An 18,742-nucleotide genomic window follows, 5' to 3' on the forward strand; every position below is an offset into this window, starting at 1 on the left:
GTTGGTCCTCAGCGACAACAAAGTGTCCAGATGTCCTCTCTCGTCGGCTGGCCAGTGATCAGCTGACAAATCACTATTCCACTTCAAGGGGCGCTTTACCTCAACCACCCCTTCCCACAGCAAACGCAGTGTGCATAAGCATCACAGCTTACACCAATGTAGGGCTTCTCTCTGCACACTTGGAAGCCTGCCCGTTGAACCCTGATGCTTGGGGTTTGCGTATGTCACTGTTTGCAGTTGTAAGGCCCAGTGCATACTTGCATCCTTTTCGTGTTCCCTACCCCAAATGATGCCTGCTGTATCAGCTGAGACTTTCTGCACAATATCCCTCAGCAGTGATTTTGATGGCTTCTCAATAGATGTGTGGAGAACTCTGTGTGCCGATGTACCCGTCAGCCTCCAGCCCTCTGCTGGTGCAAGATGAACCTTCTGCCTGGTCTTTTGCCATCGGAGCATTCGGACAGATGTTGGTACCAAGGCGTTGGTTTGAAAGGGTCTGCAAAAGCCTTGAGAGTGCTCAGACCAACAGGCAGCATGTTTTCATTCGCCGTGCAATGGCCCTGGGGTTTGTTCCAGTGTCCTTTTGTTTGGCTGTCTCCATAGAAGTCTATGACCATGTCTGCCTCCACAGATTCCAGGCACAGGCGATGCTGCTTTCTGCCACGCTTGTATATCCAAGGCGAACCGATGCCTCCAACTTAAAAAGCAGGGCTCCCACATGGGAACAACTTTCTCCTAGTCTAGAGTCAAATAGAATTTGTTTAAATAAATACTTTTTCACCAAATAACAAAAGCATGTCTTCCCTTGTGAAGGATTACGTAGGTGGCATTGTGACTGTTAGTGTGCTGCAGTCAGCTGACCCTGCCACCAGTGAGCAGCTGGGACCTCTCGTGGCCCTACTTTTTGTGAGGTGTTACTCTCATGTATACTGCAGCAAAACAAACAACAACAAGACTCAAAGGGTAAATAGCAAACAGCTGATTTATTCACTTCATATTAATAATGATTTCATGACAATAAATACAAACTCATGCAAAGCTTCACGGCAACAGCTGGAGGAGGAAGATGTTTCTGTATAGTAAAATAATGGCAGCTCATGCTCGCTCTAAGAAAACGTCCTGAAATGTCCCGGCCTTTAAACAGGAAGTGGAGCGCCTCGACCTCTGACCTCTGAGAATATATTACAAGATTAAATTCAGATTTATCACCGGCTAACGTTCACCCTCCGTCTCAAACCTCTGATTGGTCAACCGCTTAGAGAAGTCCCGCCCCTTATCACGTTCAGACAGAAAAACATTACAATTCAGAAAAATATATTTTTTAAGTGTCTTAAAGTCCGAAGTTTAGAGGATGAACGTTCACTCTAGATTCTATTTGATTCCTCCAAGTCGTTACTCTGTACAACGTTTGAATCAGGAACACGTCTTTGGAGAAGAACACATGCCACGATGATGTCATCGGTCGAGGGGGCGGGGCTTAAGACTGGACCTCTCTCACACACACACTGTCTCTCACTCACACACACATACACACACTCTCTCTCTCACACTCACTGACTCACACACACACTCTCTCTCTCTCACACAAACACACACTCTCTCTCACACACTCTCTCTCTCTCACACTCTCTCTCTCTTACACACATACACACTCTCTCTCACACACTCTCTCACACTCACTGACTCACACACTCTCTCTCACACAAACACACACTCTCTCTCTCACACTCACTGACTCTCACACAAACACACACTCTCTCTCACACTCACTGACTCACACACACACTCTCTCTCTCAAACAAACACTCTCTCACACACTCTCTCTCTCTCACACACAAACTCTCTCTCTCTCTCTCTCTCTCTCACACAAACATTCTCTCTCTCTCTCACACACTCTCTCACACTCACTGACTCACACACACATACACACTCTCTCACACACACACTCTCTCTCTCTCTCTCACAAACACACACTCTCACACACACACTCTCTCTCTCTCACTCACTCTCTCTCTCTCACACACACACACACACACACACACACACACACACACACACACACACACACACACACACACACACACACACACACACACACAGGTCATGCTGTAATAAATAAAGACATCCATAGCATCGACATTAGAATATATATGTATTTATATATATGTATTATATGTGATTGTGTTTCATATATTTATACGCAGCTTTCTCTCATCATGTACATGTTGCCGTGTAAAGAATTCCATCCCATGATATCATCCAGGCTCATGAAATATTAGTTTGTATATCATTTAAATATCTTCAAGTATTTATGACATGCCCCCTTTCCTTCCACTCGTAAGCAGAGCAAGGAAAGGGACAAAATACATATTATTATTGATTTGTTATTGTTGCTTAAATGTGTTTTAAATGATATCATTATTTCAGAATATTATCTACATTAAGTGTTTCGTGTATAAAATATAAAAAATGTCCAAATATTTGTTGACTCTAATCTGATTCCAGGATGGAGCTCTGCAGACAGACAGGTGCACACAGACAGGTGAGGAGTTGTCGTGGGTAAGGCGTCTCTCTGAAGTCTCTTCCTGTCTCTCTGTGATGTCACTTCCTGTCTGTGTTTAAGATCTAAGTGGTCAGTCCTCTCCTCTCCAGCTCCCGGCTCTGCTTCAGCTCCTTAATCCTGAAGAGAGACAAACATTTAGTAACAAGTTTTAACGAGGTACTGAACCAGAGTTAACAAGCTCTTAACGAGGTACTGAACCAGAGTTAATGAGGTACTGAACCAGAGTTAATGAGGTACTGAACCAGAGTTAATGAGCTCTTATGTTTTGAAACAGAGTTAGCGAGCTCTTATTGAACCAGAGTTAACGAGGTGTTGAACCAGAGTTAACGAGCTCTTATTGAACCAGAGTTAACGAGGTGTTGAACCAGAATTAATGAGGTACTGAACCAGAGTTAACAAGCTCTTATGTTTTGAAACAGAGTTAGCGAGCTTTTATTGAACCAGAGTTAACGAGGTGTTGAACCAGAGTTAACAAGCTCTTATTGAACCAGAGTTAACGAGGTGTTGAACCAGAGTTAACGAGCTCTTAACGAGGTACTGAACCAGAGTTAACAAGCTCTTATGTTTTGAAACAGAGTTAGCGAGCTCTTATTGAACCAGAGTTAACGAGGTGTTGAACCAGTTAACGAGCTCTTATTGAACCAGTTAACGAGCTCTTATTGAACCAGAGTTAACGAGGTGTTCAACCAGTTAACAAGCTCTTATTGAACCAGTTAACGAGCTCTTATTGAACCAGAGTTAACAAGGTCTTGAAACAGAGTTAGCGAGCTCTTATTGAACCAGAGTTAACAAGGTCTTGAAACAGAGTTAGCGAGCTCTTATTGAACCAGAGTTAAGGAGCTCTTATTGAACCAGAGTTAACGAGGTGTTGAACCAGAGTTAACGAGGTGTCGAACCAGAGTTAACAAGCTCTTATTGAACCAGAGTTAACGAGGTTTTGAAACAGAGTTAGCGAGTTCTTATTGAACCAGAGTTAACGGGGTGTTGAACCAGAGTTAACGAGCTCTTATTGAACCAGAGTTAACGGGGTGTTGAACCAGATTTAACGAGCTCTTATTGAACCAGAGTTAACGAGCTCTTATTGAACCAGAGTTAACGAGGTGTTGAACCAGAGTTAATGAGGTACAGAACCAGAGTTAACAAGCTCTTATTGAACCAGAGTTAACGAGCTCTTAACGAGGTACTGAACCAGAGTTAACAAGCTCTTATGTTTTGAAACAGAGTTAGCGAGCTCTTATTGAACCAGAGTTAACGAGGTGTTGCACCAGCGTTAACGAGGTGTCGAACCAGAGTGAAAAAGCTCTTATTGAACCAGAGTTAACAAGGTTTTGAAACAGAGTTAGCGAGTTCTTATTGAACCAGAGTTAACGAGCTCTTATTGAACCAGAGTTAACGGGGTGTTGAACCAGATTTAACGAGCTCTTATTGAACCAGTTAACGAGCTCTTATTGAACGAGAGTTAACGAGGTGTTGAACCAGTTAATGAGGTACTGAACCAGAGTTAACAAGCTCTTAACGAGGTACTGAGCCAGAGTTAACAAGCTCTTATGTTTTGAAACAGAGTTAGCGAGCTCTTATTGAACCACAGTTAACGAGATGTTGAACCAGAGTTAACGAGGTGTTGCACCAGCGTTAACGAGGTGTCGAACCAGAGTGAACGAGCTCTTATTGAACCATAGTTAACAAGGTTTTGAAACAGAGTTAGCGAGTTCTTATTGAACTAGAGTTAACGGGGTGTTGAACCAGAGTTAACGAGCTCTTATTGAACCAGAGTTAACGGGGTGTTGAACCAGATTTAACGAGCTCTTATTGAACCAGAGTTAACGAGGTGTTGAACCAGAGTTAATGAGGTACTGAACCAGAGTTAACGAGCTCTTAACGAGGTACGGAGCCAGAGTTAACAAGCTCTTATGTTTTGAAACAGAGTTAGCAAGCTCTTATTGAACCAGAGTTAACGAGGTGTTGAACCAGAGTTAACGAAATGTTGAACCAGAGTTAACGAGCTGTTGAATCGGAGTTAACGAGGTGTTGAACCAGAGTTAACGAGCTCTTATTGAACCAGAGTTAATGAGCTCTTATTGAACCAGAGTTAACAAGGTTTTGAAACAGAGTTAGCGAGTTCTTATTGAACCAGAGTTAACGAGCTCTTATTGAACCAGAGTTAACGAGGTGTTGAACCAGAGTTAATGAGGTACTGAACCAGAGTTAACGAGCTCTTAACGAGGTACTGAGCCCGAGTTAACAAGCTCTTATGTTTTGAAATAGAGTTAGCGAGCTCTTATTTAACCAGAGTTAACAAGGTGTTGAACCAGAGTTAACGAAATGTTGTACCAGAGTTAACGAGCTGTTGAATCAGAGTTAACGAGGTGTTGAACCAGAGTTAACAAGCTCTTATTGAAACAGAGTTAACGAGCTCTTATTGAACCAGAGTTAACAAGGTTTTGAAACATTGTTAACAAGCTCTTATTGAACCAGAGTTAACAAACTGTTGAACCAGAGTTAACGGGGTGTTGAACCAGAGTTAACAAGCTCTTATTGAACCAGAGTTAACAAGCTCTTATTGAACCAGAGTTAACGAGGTGTTGAACCAGAGTTAACAGGGTGTTGAACCAGAGTTAACGAGCTCTTATTGAACCAGAGTTAACGGGGTGTTGAACCAGAGTTAGCGGGCTCTTATTGAACCAGAGTTAACGAGCTGTTGAACTAGAGTTAACGAGGTGTTGAACCAGAGTTAATGAGGTACCGAACCAGAGTTAACGAGCTCTTATTTTTTGAAACAGAGTTAGCGAGCTCTTATTGAACCAAAGTTAACGAGATGTTGAACCAGAATTAACGGGCTCTTATTGAACCAGAGTTAACGAGATGTTGAACCAGAGTTAACGAGCTCTAATTGAACCAGAGTTAACGAGCTCTTATGTTTTGAAACAGAGTTAATGAGCTCTTAATGAGGTACTGAACCAGATTTAACAAGCTCTTATGTTTTGAAACAGAGTTAATGAGCTCTTATTGAACCAGAGTTAACAAGGTTTTGAAACATAGTTAACGAGCTCTTATTGAACCAGAGTTAACGAGCTGTTGAACCAGAGTTAACGAGCTCTCATTGAACCAGAGTTAACAAGCTCTTATTGAACCAGAGTTAACGAGGTGTTGAACCAGAGTTAGCGAGCTCTTATTGAACCAGAGTTAACGAGCTCTTATTGAACCAGAGTTAACGAGCTGTTGAACCAGAATTAACGAGGTGTTGAACCAGAGTTAACGAGCTCTTATTGAACCAGAGTTAACGAGCTGTTGAACCAGAGTTAACGAGCTCTCATTGAACCAGAGTTAACAAGCTCTTATTGAACCAGAGTTAACGAGGTGTTGAACCAGAGTTAGCGAGCTCTTATTGAACCAGAGTTAACGAGCTCTTATTGAACCAGAGTTAACGAGCTGTTGAACCAGAGTTAACGAGGTGTTGAACCAGAGTTAACGAGCTCTTATTGAACCAGAGTTAACGGGGTGTTGAACCAGAGTTAGCAGGCTCTTATTGAACCAGAGTTAACGAGGTGTTGAACCAGAGTTAACAAGCTCTTATTGAACCAGAGTTAATGAGGTGTTGAACCAGAGTTAACGAGCTCTTAACGAGGGACTGAACCAGAGTTAACAAGCTCTTATGTTTTGAAACAGAGTTAGCGAGCTCTTATTGAACCAGAGTTAACGAGGTGTTGAACCAGAGATAACGAGCTCTTATTGAACCAGTTAACGAGCTCTTATTAAAACAGAGTTAACGAGCTCTTATTGAACCAGAGTTAACGAAGAGTTGAACCAGAGTTAATGAGGTACTGAACCAGAGTTAACGAGCACTTAACGAGGTACTGAACCAGAGTTAACGAGCTCTTATGTTTTGAAACAGAGTTAGCGGGCTCTTATTGAACCAGAGTTAACGAGATGTTGAACCAGAGTTAACGAGCTCTTATTGAACTAGAGTTAACGAGCTCTTATGTTTTGAAACAGAGTTAATGAGCTCTTATTGAACCAGAGTTAACAAGGTTTTGAAACATAGTTAACGAGCTGTTGAAACAGAGTTAACGAGCTCTCATTGAACCAGAGTTAACAAGCTCTTATTGAACCAGAGTTAACGAGCTGTTGAACCAGAGTTAACGAGCTCTTATTGAACCAGAGTGAACGAGCTCTTATTGAACCAGAGTTAACAAGGTGTTGAACCAGAGTTAACAAGGTTTTGAACCAGAGTTAACGAGCTCTTATTGAACCAGAGTTAACGAGCTCTTATTGAACCAGAGTTAACGAGGTGTTGAACCAGAGTTAAGGAGCTGTTGAACCAGAGTTAGCGAGCTCTTATTGAACCAGTTAACGAGCTCTTATTGAACCAGAGTTAACTCTGTGTGCCGATGTACCCGTCAGCCTCCAGCCCTCTGCTGGTGCAAGATGAACCTTCTGCCTGGTCTTTTGCCATCGGAGCATTCGGACAGATGTTGGTACCAAGGCGTTGGTTTGAAAGGGTCTGCAAAAGCCTTGAGAGTGCTCAGACCAACAGGCAGCATGTTTTCATTCGCCGTGCAATGGCCCTGGGGTTTGTTCCAGTGTCCTTTTGTTTGGCTGTCTCCATAGAAGTCTATGACCATGTCTGCCTCCACAGATTCCAGGCACAGGCGATGCTGCTTTCTGCCACGCTTGTATATCCAAGGCGAACCGATGCCTCCAACTTAAAAAGCAGGGCTCCCACATGGGAACAACTTTCTCCTAGTCTAGAGTCAAATAGAATTTGTTTAAATAAATACTTTTTCACCAAATAACAAAAGCATGTCTTCCCTTGTGAAGGATTACGTAGGTGGCATTGTGACTGTTAGTGTGCTGCAGTCAGCTGACCCTGCCACCAGTGAGCAGCTGGGACCTCTCGTGGCCCTACTTTTTGTGAGGTGTTACTCTCATGTATACTGCAGCAAAACAAACAACAACAAGACTCAAAGGGTAAATAGCAAACAGCTGATTTATTCACTTCATATTAATAATGATTTCATGACAATAAATACAAACTCATGCAAAGCTTCACGGCAACAGCTGGAGGAGGAAGATGTTTCTGTATAGTAAAATAATGGCAGCTCATGCTCGCTCTAAGAAAACGTCCTGAAATGTCCCGGCCTTTAAACAGGAAGTGGAGCGCCTCGACCTCTGACCTCTGAGAATATATTACAAGATTAAATTCAGATTTATCACCGGCTAACGTTCACCCTCCGTCTCAAACCTCTGATTGGTCAACCGCTTAGAGAAGTCCCGCCCCTTATCACGTTCAGACAGAAAAACATTACAATTCAGAAAAATATATTTTTTAAGTGTCTTAAAGTCCGAAGTTTAGAGGATGAACGTTCACTCTAGATTCTATTTGATTCCTCCAAGTCGTTACTCTGTACAACGTTTGAATCAGGAACACGTCTTTGGAGAAGAACACATGCCACGATGATGTCATCGGTCGAGGGGGCGGGGCTTAAGACTGGACCTCTCTCACACACACACTGTCTCTCACTCACACACACATACACACACTCTCTCTCTCACACTCACTGACTCACACACACACTCTCTCTCTCTCACACAAACACACACTCTCTCTCACACACTCTCTCTCTCTCACACTCTCTCTCTCTTACACACATACACACTCTCTCTCACACACTCTCTCACACTCACTGACTCACACACTCTCTCTCACACAAACACACACTCTCTCTCTCACACTCACTGACTCTCACACAAACACACACTCTCTCTCACACTCACTGACTCACACACACACTCTCTCTCTCAGAGTTAACAAGCTCTTAACGAGGTACTGAGCCAGAGTTAACAAGCTCTTATGTTTTGAAACAGAGTTAGCGAGCTCTTATTGAACCACAGTTAACGAGATGTTGAACCAGAGTTAACGAGGTGTTGCACCAGCGTTAACGAGGTGTCGAACCAGAGTGAACGAGCTCTTATTGAACCATAGTTAACAAGGTTTTGAAACAGAGTTAGCGAGTTCTTATTGAACTAGAGTTAACGGGGTGTTGAACCAGAGTTAACGAGCTCTTATTGAACCAGAGTTAACGGGGTGTTGAACCAGATTTAACGAGCTCTTATTGAACCAGAGTTAACGAGGTGTTGAACCAGAGTTAATGAGGTACTGAACCAGAGTTAACGAGCTCTTAACGAGGTACGGAGCCAGAGTTAACAAGCTCTTATGTTTTGAAACAGAGTTAGCAAGCTCTTATTGAACCAGAGTTAACGAGGTGTTGAACCAGAGTTAACGAAATGTTGAACCAGAGTTAACGAGCTGTTGAATCGGAGTTAACGAGGTGTTGAACCAGAGTTAACGAGCTCTTATTGAACCAGAGTTAATGAGCTCTTATTGAACCAGAGTTAACAAGGTTTTGAAACAGAGTTAGCGAGTTCTTATTGAACCAGAGTTAACGAGCTCTTATTGAACCAGAGTTAACGAGGTGTTGAACCAGAGTTAATGAGGTACTGAACCAGAGTTAACGAGCTCTTAACGAGGTACTGAGCCCGAGTTAACAAGCTCTTATGTTTTGAAATAGAGTTAGCGAGCTCTTATTTAACCAGAGTTAACAAGGTGTTGAACCAGAGTTAACGAAATGTTGTACCAGAGTTAACGAGCTGTTGAATCAGAGTTAACGAGGTGTTGAACCAGAGTTAACAAGCTCTTATTGAAACAGAGTTAACGAGCTCTTATTGAACCAGAGTTAACAAGGTTTTGAAACATTGTTAACAAGCTCTTATTGAACCAGAGTTAACAAACTGTTGAACCAGAGTTAACGGGGTGTTGAACCAGAGTTAACAAGCTCTTATTGAACCAGAGTTAACAAGCTCTTATTGAACCAGAGTTAACGAGGTGTTGAACCAGAGTTAACAGGGTGTTGAACCAGAGTTAACGAGCTCTTATTGAACCAGAGTTAACGGGGTGTTGAACCAGAGTTAGCGGGCTCTTATTGAACCAGAGTTAACGAGCTGTTGAACTAGAGTTAACGAGGTGTTGAACCAGAGTTAATGAGGTACCGAACCAGAGTTAACGAGCTCTTATTTTTTGAAACAGAGTTAGCGAGCTCTTATTGAACCAAAGTTAACGAGATGTTGAACCAGAATTAACGGGCTCTTATTGAACCAGAGTTAACGAGATGTTGAACCAGAGTTAACGAGCTCTAATTGAACCAGAGTTAACGAGCTCTTATGTTTTGAAACAGAGTTAATGAGCTCTTAATGAGGTACTGAACCAGATTTAACAAGCTCTTATGTTTTGAAACAGAGTTAATGAGCTCTTATTGAACCAGAGTTAACAAGGTTTTGAAACATAGTTAACGAGCTCTTATTGAACCAGAGTTAACGAGCTGTTGAACCAGAGTTAACGAGCTCTCATTGAACCAGAGTTAACAAGCTCTTATTGAACCAGAGTTAACGAGGTGTTGAACCAGAGTTAGCGAGCTCTTATTGAACCAGAGTTAACGAGCTCTTATTGAACCAGAGTTAACGAGCTGTTGAACCAGAATTAACGAGGTGTTGAACCAGAGTTAACGAGCTCTTATTGAACCAGAGTTAACGAGCTGTTGAACCAGAGTTAACGAGCTCTCATTGAACCAGAGTTAACAAGCTCTTATTGAACCAGAGTTAACGAGGTGTTGAACCAGAGTTAGCGAGCTCTTATTGAACCAGAGTTAACGAGCTCTTATTGAACCAGAGTTAACGAGCTGTTGAACCAGAGTTAACGAGGTGTTGAACCAGAGTTAACGAGCTCTTATTGAACCAGAGTTAACGGGGTGTTGAACCAGAGTTAGCAGGCTCTTATTGAACCAGAGTTAACGAGGTGTTGAACCAGAGTTAACAAGCTCTTATTGAACCAGAGTTAATGAGGTGTTGAACCAGAGTTAACGAGCTCTTAACGAGGGACTGAACCAGAGTTAACAAGCTCTTATGTTTTGAAACAGAGTTAGCGAGCTCTTATTGAACCAGAGTTAACGAGGTGTTGAACCAGAGATAACGAGCTCTTATTGAACCAGTTAACGAGCTCTTATTAAAACAGAGTTAACGAGCTCTTATTGAACCAGAGTTAACGAAGAGTTGAACCAGAGTTAATGAGGTACTGAACCAGAGTTAACGAGCACTTAACGAGGTACTGAACCAGAGTTAACGAGCTCTTATGTTTTGAAACAGAGTTAGCGGGCTCTTATTGAACCAGAGTTAACGAGATGTTGAACCAGAGTTAACGAGCTCTTATTGAACTAGAGTTAACGAGCTCTTATGTTTTGAAACAGAGTTAATGAGCTCTTATTGAACCAGAGTTAACAAGGTTTTGAAACATAGTTAACGAGCTGTTGAAACAGAGTTAACGAGCTCTCATTGAACCAGAGTTAACAAGCTCTTATTGAACCAGAGTTAACGAGCTGTTGAACCAGAGTTAACGAGCTCTTATTGAACCAGAGTGAACGAGCTCTTATTGAACCAGAGTTAACAAGGTGTTGAACCAGAGTTAACAAGGTTTTGAACCAGAGTTAACGAGCTCTTATTGAACCAGAGTTAACGAGCTCTTATTGAACCAGAGTTAACGAGGTGTTGAACCAGAGTTAAGGAGCTGTTGAACCAGAGTTAGCGAGCTCTTATTGAACCAGTTAACGAGCTCTTATTGAACCAGAGTTAACAAGCTCTTATTAAACCAGAGTTAATGAGCTTTTGAACCAGAGTTAACGAGCTGTTGAACCAGAGTTAACAAGCTCTTAAAAGGTTTTTATTGCTTAACAAACCTGTGTCTGCAGCGGCGCAGGAACCTCATGATCTTCCTCGCTGCCTGGTCCTGCCTCTTCGTCAGGAACGAGCCCCTTAGACACAGAAACAACCCTTTAATACGTTTTTATTAAATATCAAGATCTAGTGATATTTAAAAGATATCTTTAAAATCTATACAAAATATCTCCCCCTCCTTTCTGCATGTGGTTCTGTTTGTGTTCATGTCCATCACGATCAATCATGTTTGTGCAAAGTTATTTCCCCGTTAGGGATCAATGAAATCTTCTTCTAAAAAAGTCTGAAGACTGCATGAAAATTATGAAAAATATATTAGCTTTTTAATTTTTAAATGACTAAAATACGATACAAAATATCTCCTTTATTAATAAAAATGGATTAAATGTTTCCCCCTGTGTTACTGACTTGATCGTGGGGTTCCCCCACTGTGGTACTGACTTGATCTTGGGGTTCCCCTGTGATGCTGACTTGATCTTGGGGTTCCCCTGTGATGCTGACTTGATCGTGGGGTTCCCCCACTGTGTTACTGACTTGATCTTGGGGTTCCCCTGTGATGCTGACTTGATCGTGGGGTTCCCCCACTGTGGTACTGACTTGATCTTGGGGTTCCCCCACTGTGGTACTGACTTAATCGTGGGGTTCCCCTGTGGTACTGACTTGATCGTGAGGTTCCCCTGTGTTACTCACTTGATCTTGGGGTTCCCCCCTGTGTTATTGATCTTTGGGTTCCCCTGTGTTACTGACTTGATCTTGGGGTTCCCCTGTGTTACTGACTTGATCTTGGGGTTCCCCCCTGTGTTATTGATCTTTGGGTTCCCCTGTGTTACTGACTTGATCTTGGGGTTCCCCCCTGTGTTATTGATCTTGGGGTTCCCCTGTGGTACTCACTTGATCTTGGGGCTCCCCTGTGTTACTGACTTGATATTGGGGTTCCCCTGTGGTACTCACTTGATCTTGGGGTTCCCCCCTGTGTTATTGATCTTGGGGTTCCCCTGTGGTACTCACTTGATCTTGGGGTTCCCCCCTGTGTTATTGATCTTGGGGTTCCCCTGTGGTACTCACTTGATCTTGGGGTTCCCCCCCTGCTTCAGCCTCTCGTACTCCTTGTAGCTGCGGTAGTATTGCTGGATCAGGACGGCGGCCCGGCGGCTCTGCTGGAAACGCTTCTGCTCGTAATAAGAGCGGAACTTGGACTGGATCAAGATGGCCGCCTGCGTCATCTTCTTATAGAGAGCGTACTTAGGGGGGGAGAGAGAGACCGTCACACAAAAACATCTTTGAAAATATCTGAAAATATACCAAAAAAGAAATTGAGAAAATTAAGTGAAACATTCATTAAAAAATGCAGATTTAAAAAAAATAAAATGTAAGAAAAACAGTCAAAGATGACTGGGTATGTGTAAAATAGGTGGAAATTGGGGGGAAATGGATGAAAAACGTCCTGATTCCTGGACACCAGCCATCCCCTCACACAGGTGAAGTCAGAGACAACAGGTATACAGCACTGGGTTTACCTCATTCACTAATAGTCAAAAACTCTTAACTAATTAATAACTTAACAGCCGTCTCCATTATAACATCGAACACACACGTCACTACGTCTACACACACACACACACACACACATTACCTTCAGAGCTATCCATGTTAGCTAGCCAGAGAGAGACAGAGACAGGTGAAGAGGCAGGTTAGTGTACACACACACACACACACACACACACGAACACACACACAGACACACATTTACCTGTTTGTACTTCCTGTAACACCTCTGAATGACGGCTGCAGCCATGTCCTGCTGCTCCTTTAACCTGCGACCCTACACACACACACACACACACACACACACACACACACACACACACACACACACACACACACACACACACACACACACACACACACACACACACACACACACACACACACACACACACACACACACACACACACACACACACACACACACACACACACACACACACACACACACACACTATTAGTATGAAAGTACTTGTGTGATACTGTTGTTAGTGTATTGATAGCGTGTTTATCTCGTAACTCCCGAAGGCGTTCAGGATGATTGTTAGCGTGTTGATAGCGTGTTGTGAGTGTTTGGATAGCATGTTAGCGTGTTTTTAGCTTGTTGTAAGCGTGTTGATATCGTTTTGATAGCATGGTGTTAGCTTGTTGTAAGCGTTATGATAACGTGCGGTAAGCATTTTGATAGCATGTTGTTAGCGTGTGTTCGGCTTGTTGTAAGCGTGTTGATAGCGTATTGTTAGCGTGTTTTAGATGTTGTTAGCGTGTTTTAGATGTTGTTAGCGTGTTTTAGATGTTGTAAGCATGTTGATAGTGTGTTGTTAGCGCATTGAAAGCATGTTGTTAGCGTGTTTTTAGCTTGTTGAAAGTTTGTTGATAGCGTATAGTTGGCGTGTTTTAGATGTTGTAAGTGTGTTGATAGCGTGTTGTTAGCGCATTGAAAGCATGTCGTTAGCGTGTTTTTAGCTTGTTGAAAGTTTGTTGATAGCGTATTGTTAGCGTGTTTTTAGCTTGTTGAAAGTTTGTTGATAGCGTATTGTTAGCGTGTTGTAGATGTTGTAAGCGTGTTGATAGCATGATGTGAGCGTGTTGATAGCATGTTATTAGCGTGTGTTTAGCTTGTTGTAGGTGTGTTGATAGCGTATAGTTGGCGTGTTTTAGATGTTGTAAGTGTGTTGATAACGTGTTGTTAGCGCATTGAAAGCATCTTGTTAGCGTGTTTACCTTGTATCTCCTGAAGGCGTTCTGGATGATAGTTAGCATGGTGTTAGCGTGGTGTTAGCGTGGTGTTAGCGTGTTTACCTTTTATCTCCTGAAGGTGTTCTGGATGATAGTTAGCATGTTGTTAGCATGGTGTTAGCGTGTTTACCTTTTATCTCCTGAAGGCATTCTGGATGATAGTTAGCATGGTGTTAGCGTGGTGTTAGCGTGTTTACCTTGTATCTCCTGAAGGCGTTCTGGATGTTAGTTAGCACGGTGTTAGCATGGTGTTAGCGTGTTTACCTTTTATCTCCTGAAGGCGTTCTGGATGATAGTTAGCATGGTGTTAGCGTGGTGTTAGCGTGTTTACCTTTTATCTCCTGAAGGTTTTCTGGATGATAGTTAGCATGGTGTTAGCGTGGTGTTAGCGTGTTTACCTTTTATCTCCTGAAGGCATTCTGGATGATAGTTAGCATGGTGTTAGCGTGGTGTTAGCATGGTGTTAGCGTGTTTACCTTGTATCTCCTGAAGGCGTTCTGGATGATAGTTAGTATGGTGTTAGCGTGGTGTTAGCGTGTTTATCTTGTATCTCCTGAAGGCATTCTGGATGATAGTTAGCATGGTGTTAGCATGGTGTTAGCGTGTTTACCTTGTATCTCCTGAAGGCATTCTGGATAATAGTTAGCGTGGTGTTAGCATGGTGTTAGCGTGTTTACCTTTTATCTCCTGAAGGCATTCTGGATAATAGTTAGCGTGGTGTTAGCGTGGTTACCTTGTATCTCCTGAAGGCGTTCTGGATGATAGTTAGCATGGTGTTAGCGTGGTGTTAGCGTGTTTACCTTGTATCTCCTGAAGGCGTTCTGGATGATAGTTAGCATGGTGTTAGCGTGGTGTTAGCGTGTTTACCTTGTATCTCCTGAAGGCGTTCTGGATGATAGTTAGCATGGTGTTAGCGTGGTGTTAGCGTGGTGTTAGCGTGGTGTTAGCGTGTTTACCTTGTATCTCCTGAAGGCGTTCTGGATGATAGTTAGCATGGTGTTAGCGTGGTGTTAGCGAGTTTACCTTGTATCTCCTGAAGGCGTTCTGGATGATTCTCGCCGCCTCGTACAGTTCTCTCTGCTCGCAGTCCGTCAGCGTCAGCAGGGCGAAGTCTCTCTCGATCTTCCCATTGGCCGAGGCGTTCAGGAACTCCGCCCACGCTGCGGAGGAAGGGGGGCGGAGCCTCTGCAGGGCGAGGGCGCTGAGGGGGGAGGGGGGGCACACCCGCCTGCACGGGGAGAGGCACATATTAGGGTTTTATTGGGAATAATTACTGGATTTCTTTTAAAGGTCTCCTATCGTGCAGAATGCACTTTGTGATGTCTTCTCTACATCACCGTGTGTCCCCGATGGGTCCCCGGTGTGTCCCCCGTGTGTCAGGAGACTCTCAAAGTGTCAGGAAATAAACCCCTCTCTCTTTGCCTCCGTACCCACATCTCTAAAAACGGGGGAACAACGGAGCTGATCCAGATTTGCTGCGTCATGACCACATTACTAAAATGTGGGCGGGCTTTAAACCCACGGGCCAATCAGAAAGGTTGCTGTCAGAAACAATGAGACGTGTTCTGGAAGTAATATGGTCTGTGTTCACATTAGCATGCTAACACTCATCTGTTTGGGGTTTGGAGCAGGACACCTCAGAGACAAGTCCTTAGTAACAGCTGGAAGAGAGGGGGGGGCTACAAGGTTCTGTTTGGGGTTTGGAGCAGGACACTTCAAAGACATGTCCTTAGTAACAGCTGGAAGAGAGGGGGGGGGGCTAGAAGGATCTGTTTGGGGTTTGGAGCAGGACACTTCAGAGACATGTCCTTAGTAACAGCTGGAAGAGAGGGGGGGGGGGCTACAAGGATCTGGTTTGGAGCAGGACACTTCAGAGACATGTCCTTATGTCTGAGAGCTGTGATATCTGCCTAAAGATAGCATGATAGAAGACCTTTAAAGATTACAGTTTATACAGGTGTGTACCTGGGGGGGGAGTGGGGGTGGGCGTCGACCGTGTCTAGGTAAGTAGCCAACCAGGTGTCCTGAATGTCCGGGTTGTCCCGCCTCTCTCTGAGCGGAGACTCCGCCCCCAGGGGGAAATCCTCCTGTTTGATTCGCTCAGGAGTCGCCTCGATGATTTGCTCCGCCAGCGTCGCCATGTCAACCTGTGGAGGGGTAACCATAGCAACAGATGACTAGGTTAGTGAGTGTGTGTTTGAGTGTGTGTGTGTAGGTGTGTAGGTGTGTGTGTGTGTCTGTGTGTGTGTCGGTGTGTCTTTGTGTGTGTGTGTGTGTGTGTGTGTGTGTGTGTGTGTGTGTGTGTGTGTGTGTGTGTGTGTGTGTGTGTGTGTGTGTGTGTGTGTGTGTGTGTGTGTGTGTGTGTGTGTGTGTGTGTGTGTGTGTGTGTGTGTGTGTGTGTGTGTGTGTGTGTGTGAACTTTAGACTGAGATTGGGGAATTAGCTCAGAATCTAAATGTAACAATTATATTTTGGGACTCGTTTTAAGGAGTAACCTCTGTGACCTTGGACCCTTGTCTGTCCTCAAGTGTGTTTCAGTGTTACCTGCAGCACCTCCTCCTCCTCCTCCTCCTCTTCCTCCTCCGTGTTCTTACTGTAATCCATGAGGAAGAGAGGAGAGGCTCTGGAGCCGCCGGGGTCCACACCTGCCCGGCAACAAAAGCATCATCAGCCAGGAAGCACAGGGTTCATAAGGTTAAACATACCGTATAACCTATTTAATATAGTCTGAATGTACGTTAGTTAAAGGCCCAGTGAAGTGTGCACCTGTGCATGATCTGTTATGCTAATACGTATAGTAATGACCAAAATTGTCCATTGGAACCCATATCAAAAAATCTTGGAATAGCAACAAATTTGACGAGTTTTGAATTTTCCGGGGAAATCTGCAGTCGACCTTCGCCTTCGTGGGCGTGGCTTGCGATCTACTGCGTGACGTCACGAGATGGACGCCGCTGCACTGTTTACATTCACCACCGTTCGTTTTTTCTGTTTTTCAAAGTCGAATTTCTCAACGTTTTTGAGCTAGTATTTTCCTGGAAAGTGTGTCGGAGTCGACTGGAAGTGATTGCCAATCGAGAAAACCTGACAATGGAGGCGACAGTGAAGAAAGAGGGATGAAAAACACAGGGGAAACGATGCATTGCCGCTGGCTGTAGTAATGTCAAGTCTGCCGAAGTGGCGATGTTTCTGTTCCCAAAAGATGAAGGTGAGCCTGGCTGGTGTCATTGTTTCGGAGATTCTTTGATTGATCATGATAAATAAAGGCCACTGGTCGATTCGAGAGAGAGAGAAAGAGAGACTGAGAGAGTTACAGGGTTGTTGTTAGCATCTGGTGCTAGCTCGGAGCTAACGGAGATTAGCTGTTTGAACAATAAGGAGAGGGAGAGTGCTCTCCTGTGGGACTGAGAGAGATAACGTCAGCTCAGGGAGGTAAACTGTAGCCTAAGTTATCTCAGTGGGTTTGGTCATCTATGTAAACAAATATTTCCATCTATGTAATATTAGTTGTATAAAATAGGTTAAGAAATCATTCCAATGTTTTTTGATTATTGAAATATATGTTTCATATGAGTGTTGAGAGCTGTATCCGTAAATCTCTTAATGTTGCCCTCAAAGTGCACCAGATTGATCACTTTCCTCATCTATCCTGTCCGAAAAGCTGTCCAAATCAATCATTTCTCTCACACTAGTATCACTTTCCAGAGTCTCCGCCATGTTTACAATCGCAACTGGGTACATCTTGTGACGTCACAGCCACTATCGTCTGCAACTTCCGTTAGGCTCAGACGGCAACATTAATAATTCATTAATTCATTAATTATGAATTATTAAAAATTATTTTAGCCATGAACAGGCACAATGATATGTAAGGAATGAAACTGCCATTTCATTTTGGTGCAAAAACATGCACTTCACTGGGCCTTTAATGTCATATTCTGTTCTCGTACACATGGTATTCCGTTCTCGTACGCGTGGTATTCTGTTCTCGTACGCGTGGTATTCTGTTCTCGTACGCGTAGGGAATTCTGTTCTCGCACGGGTGGTATTCTGTTCTCGCACGCGTGGTATTCTGTTCTCGTACTTATGGTATTCTGTTCTCGTACGCGTGGTATTCTGTTCTCGTACGCGTGGTATTCTGTTCTCGCACACGTGGTATTCTGTTCTCGTACTTATGGTATTCTGTTCTCGTACGCGTGATATTCTGTTCTCGCACGCGTGGTATTCTGTTCTCGCACGCGTGGTATTCTGTTCTCGCACACGTGGTATTCTGTTCTCGCACACGTGGTATTCTGTTCTCGCACACGTGGTATTCTGTTCTCGCACACGTGGTATTCTGTTCTCGCACGCGTGGTATTCTGTTCTCGTACTTATGGTATTCTGTTCTCGCACGCGTGGTATTCTGTTCTCGTACACATCGTATTGTGTTCTCGTACGCATGGTATTCTGTTCTCGTACACATCGTATTGTGTTCTCGTACGCGTGGTATTCTGTTCTCGTACGCGTGGTATTCTGTTCTCGCACGCGTGGTATTCTGTTCTCGTACACATCGTATTCTGCTCTCGTACACATGGTATTCTGTTCTCGTACACATCGTATTCTGCTCTCGTACAC

The 18,742-nt window shown here is 43.6% G+C and overlaps 1 protein-coding gene and 1 long non-coding RNA gene across 3 annotated transcripts in view; both read right to left on the bottom strand.

The window, feature by feature from the left end:
- Positions 1-964: 964 nt before the first annotated feature.
- Positions 965-18,742, bottom strand: part of camta2 (calmodulin binding transcription activator 2) — a 40,611-nt gene continuing 22,833 nt past the window's right edge. Inside the window, exons 19-26 of one of the 2 annotated variants that reach the window (XM_079667883.1) lie at positions 16,673-16,773; positions 16,094-16,275; positions 15,152-15,356; positions 13,095-13,166; positions 12,978-12,998; positions 12,410-12,585; positions 11,347-11,421; positions 965-2,680 (exon numbers count right to left, since the gene is read on the bottom strand). In XM_079667883.1, coding sequence (XP_079524009.1) covers positions 2,626-2,680; positions 11,347-11,421; positions 12,410-12,585; positions 12,978-12,998; positions 13,095-13,166; positions 15,152-15,356; positions 16,094-16,275; positions 16,673-16,773 — 887 coding nt within the window. In that variant the 3' untranslated portion in view covers positions 965-2,625. The remainder of the gene's footprint in view (positions 2,681-11,346; positions 11,422-12,409; positions 12,586-12,977; positions 12,999-13,094; positions 13,167-15,151; positions 15,357-16,093; positions 16,276-16,672; positions 16,774-18,742) is intronic. The other variant, XM_079667884.1, reaches the window with a different exon arrangement.
- Positions 13,562-15,144, bottom strand: LOC307031124. Its single transcript, XR_013805876.1, has 2 exons — positions 14,393-15,144; positions 13,562-14,113 (listed from the first exon to the last, which is right to left on the bottom strand). It is a non-coding gene; the product is annotated as an uncharacterized lncRNA (long non-coding RNA).

Source organism: Notothenia rossii, assembly GCF_949606895.1.
Source record: "Notothenia rossii genome assembly, chromosome: 3".
NCBI classification, from domain to species: Eukaryota; Metazoa; Chordata; class Actinopteri; order Perciformes; family Nototheniidae; genus Notothenia; species Notothenia rossii.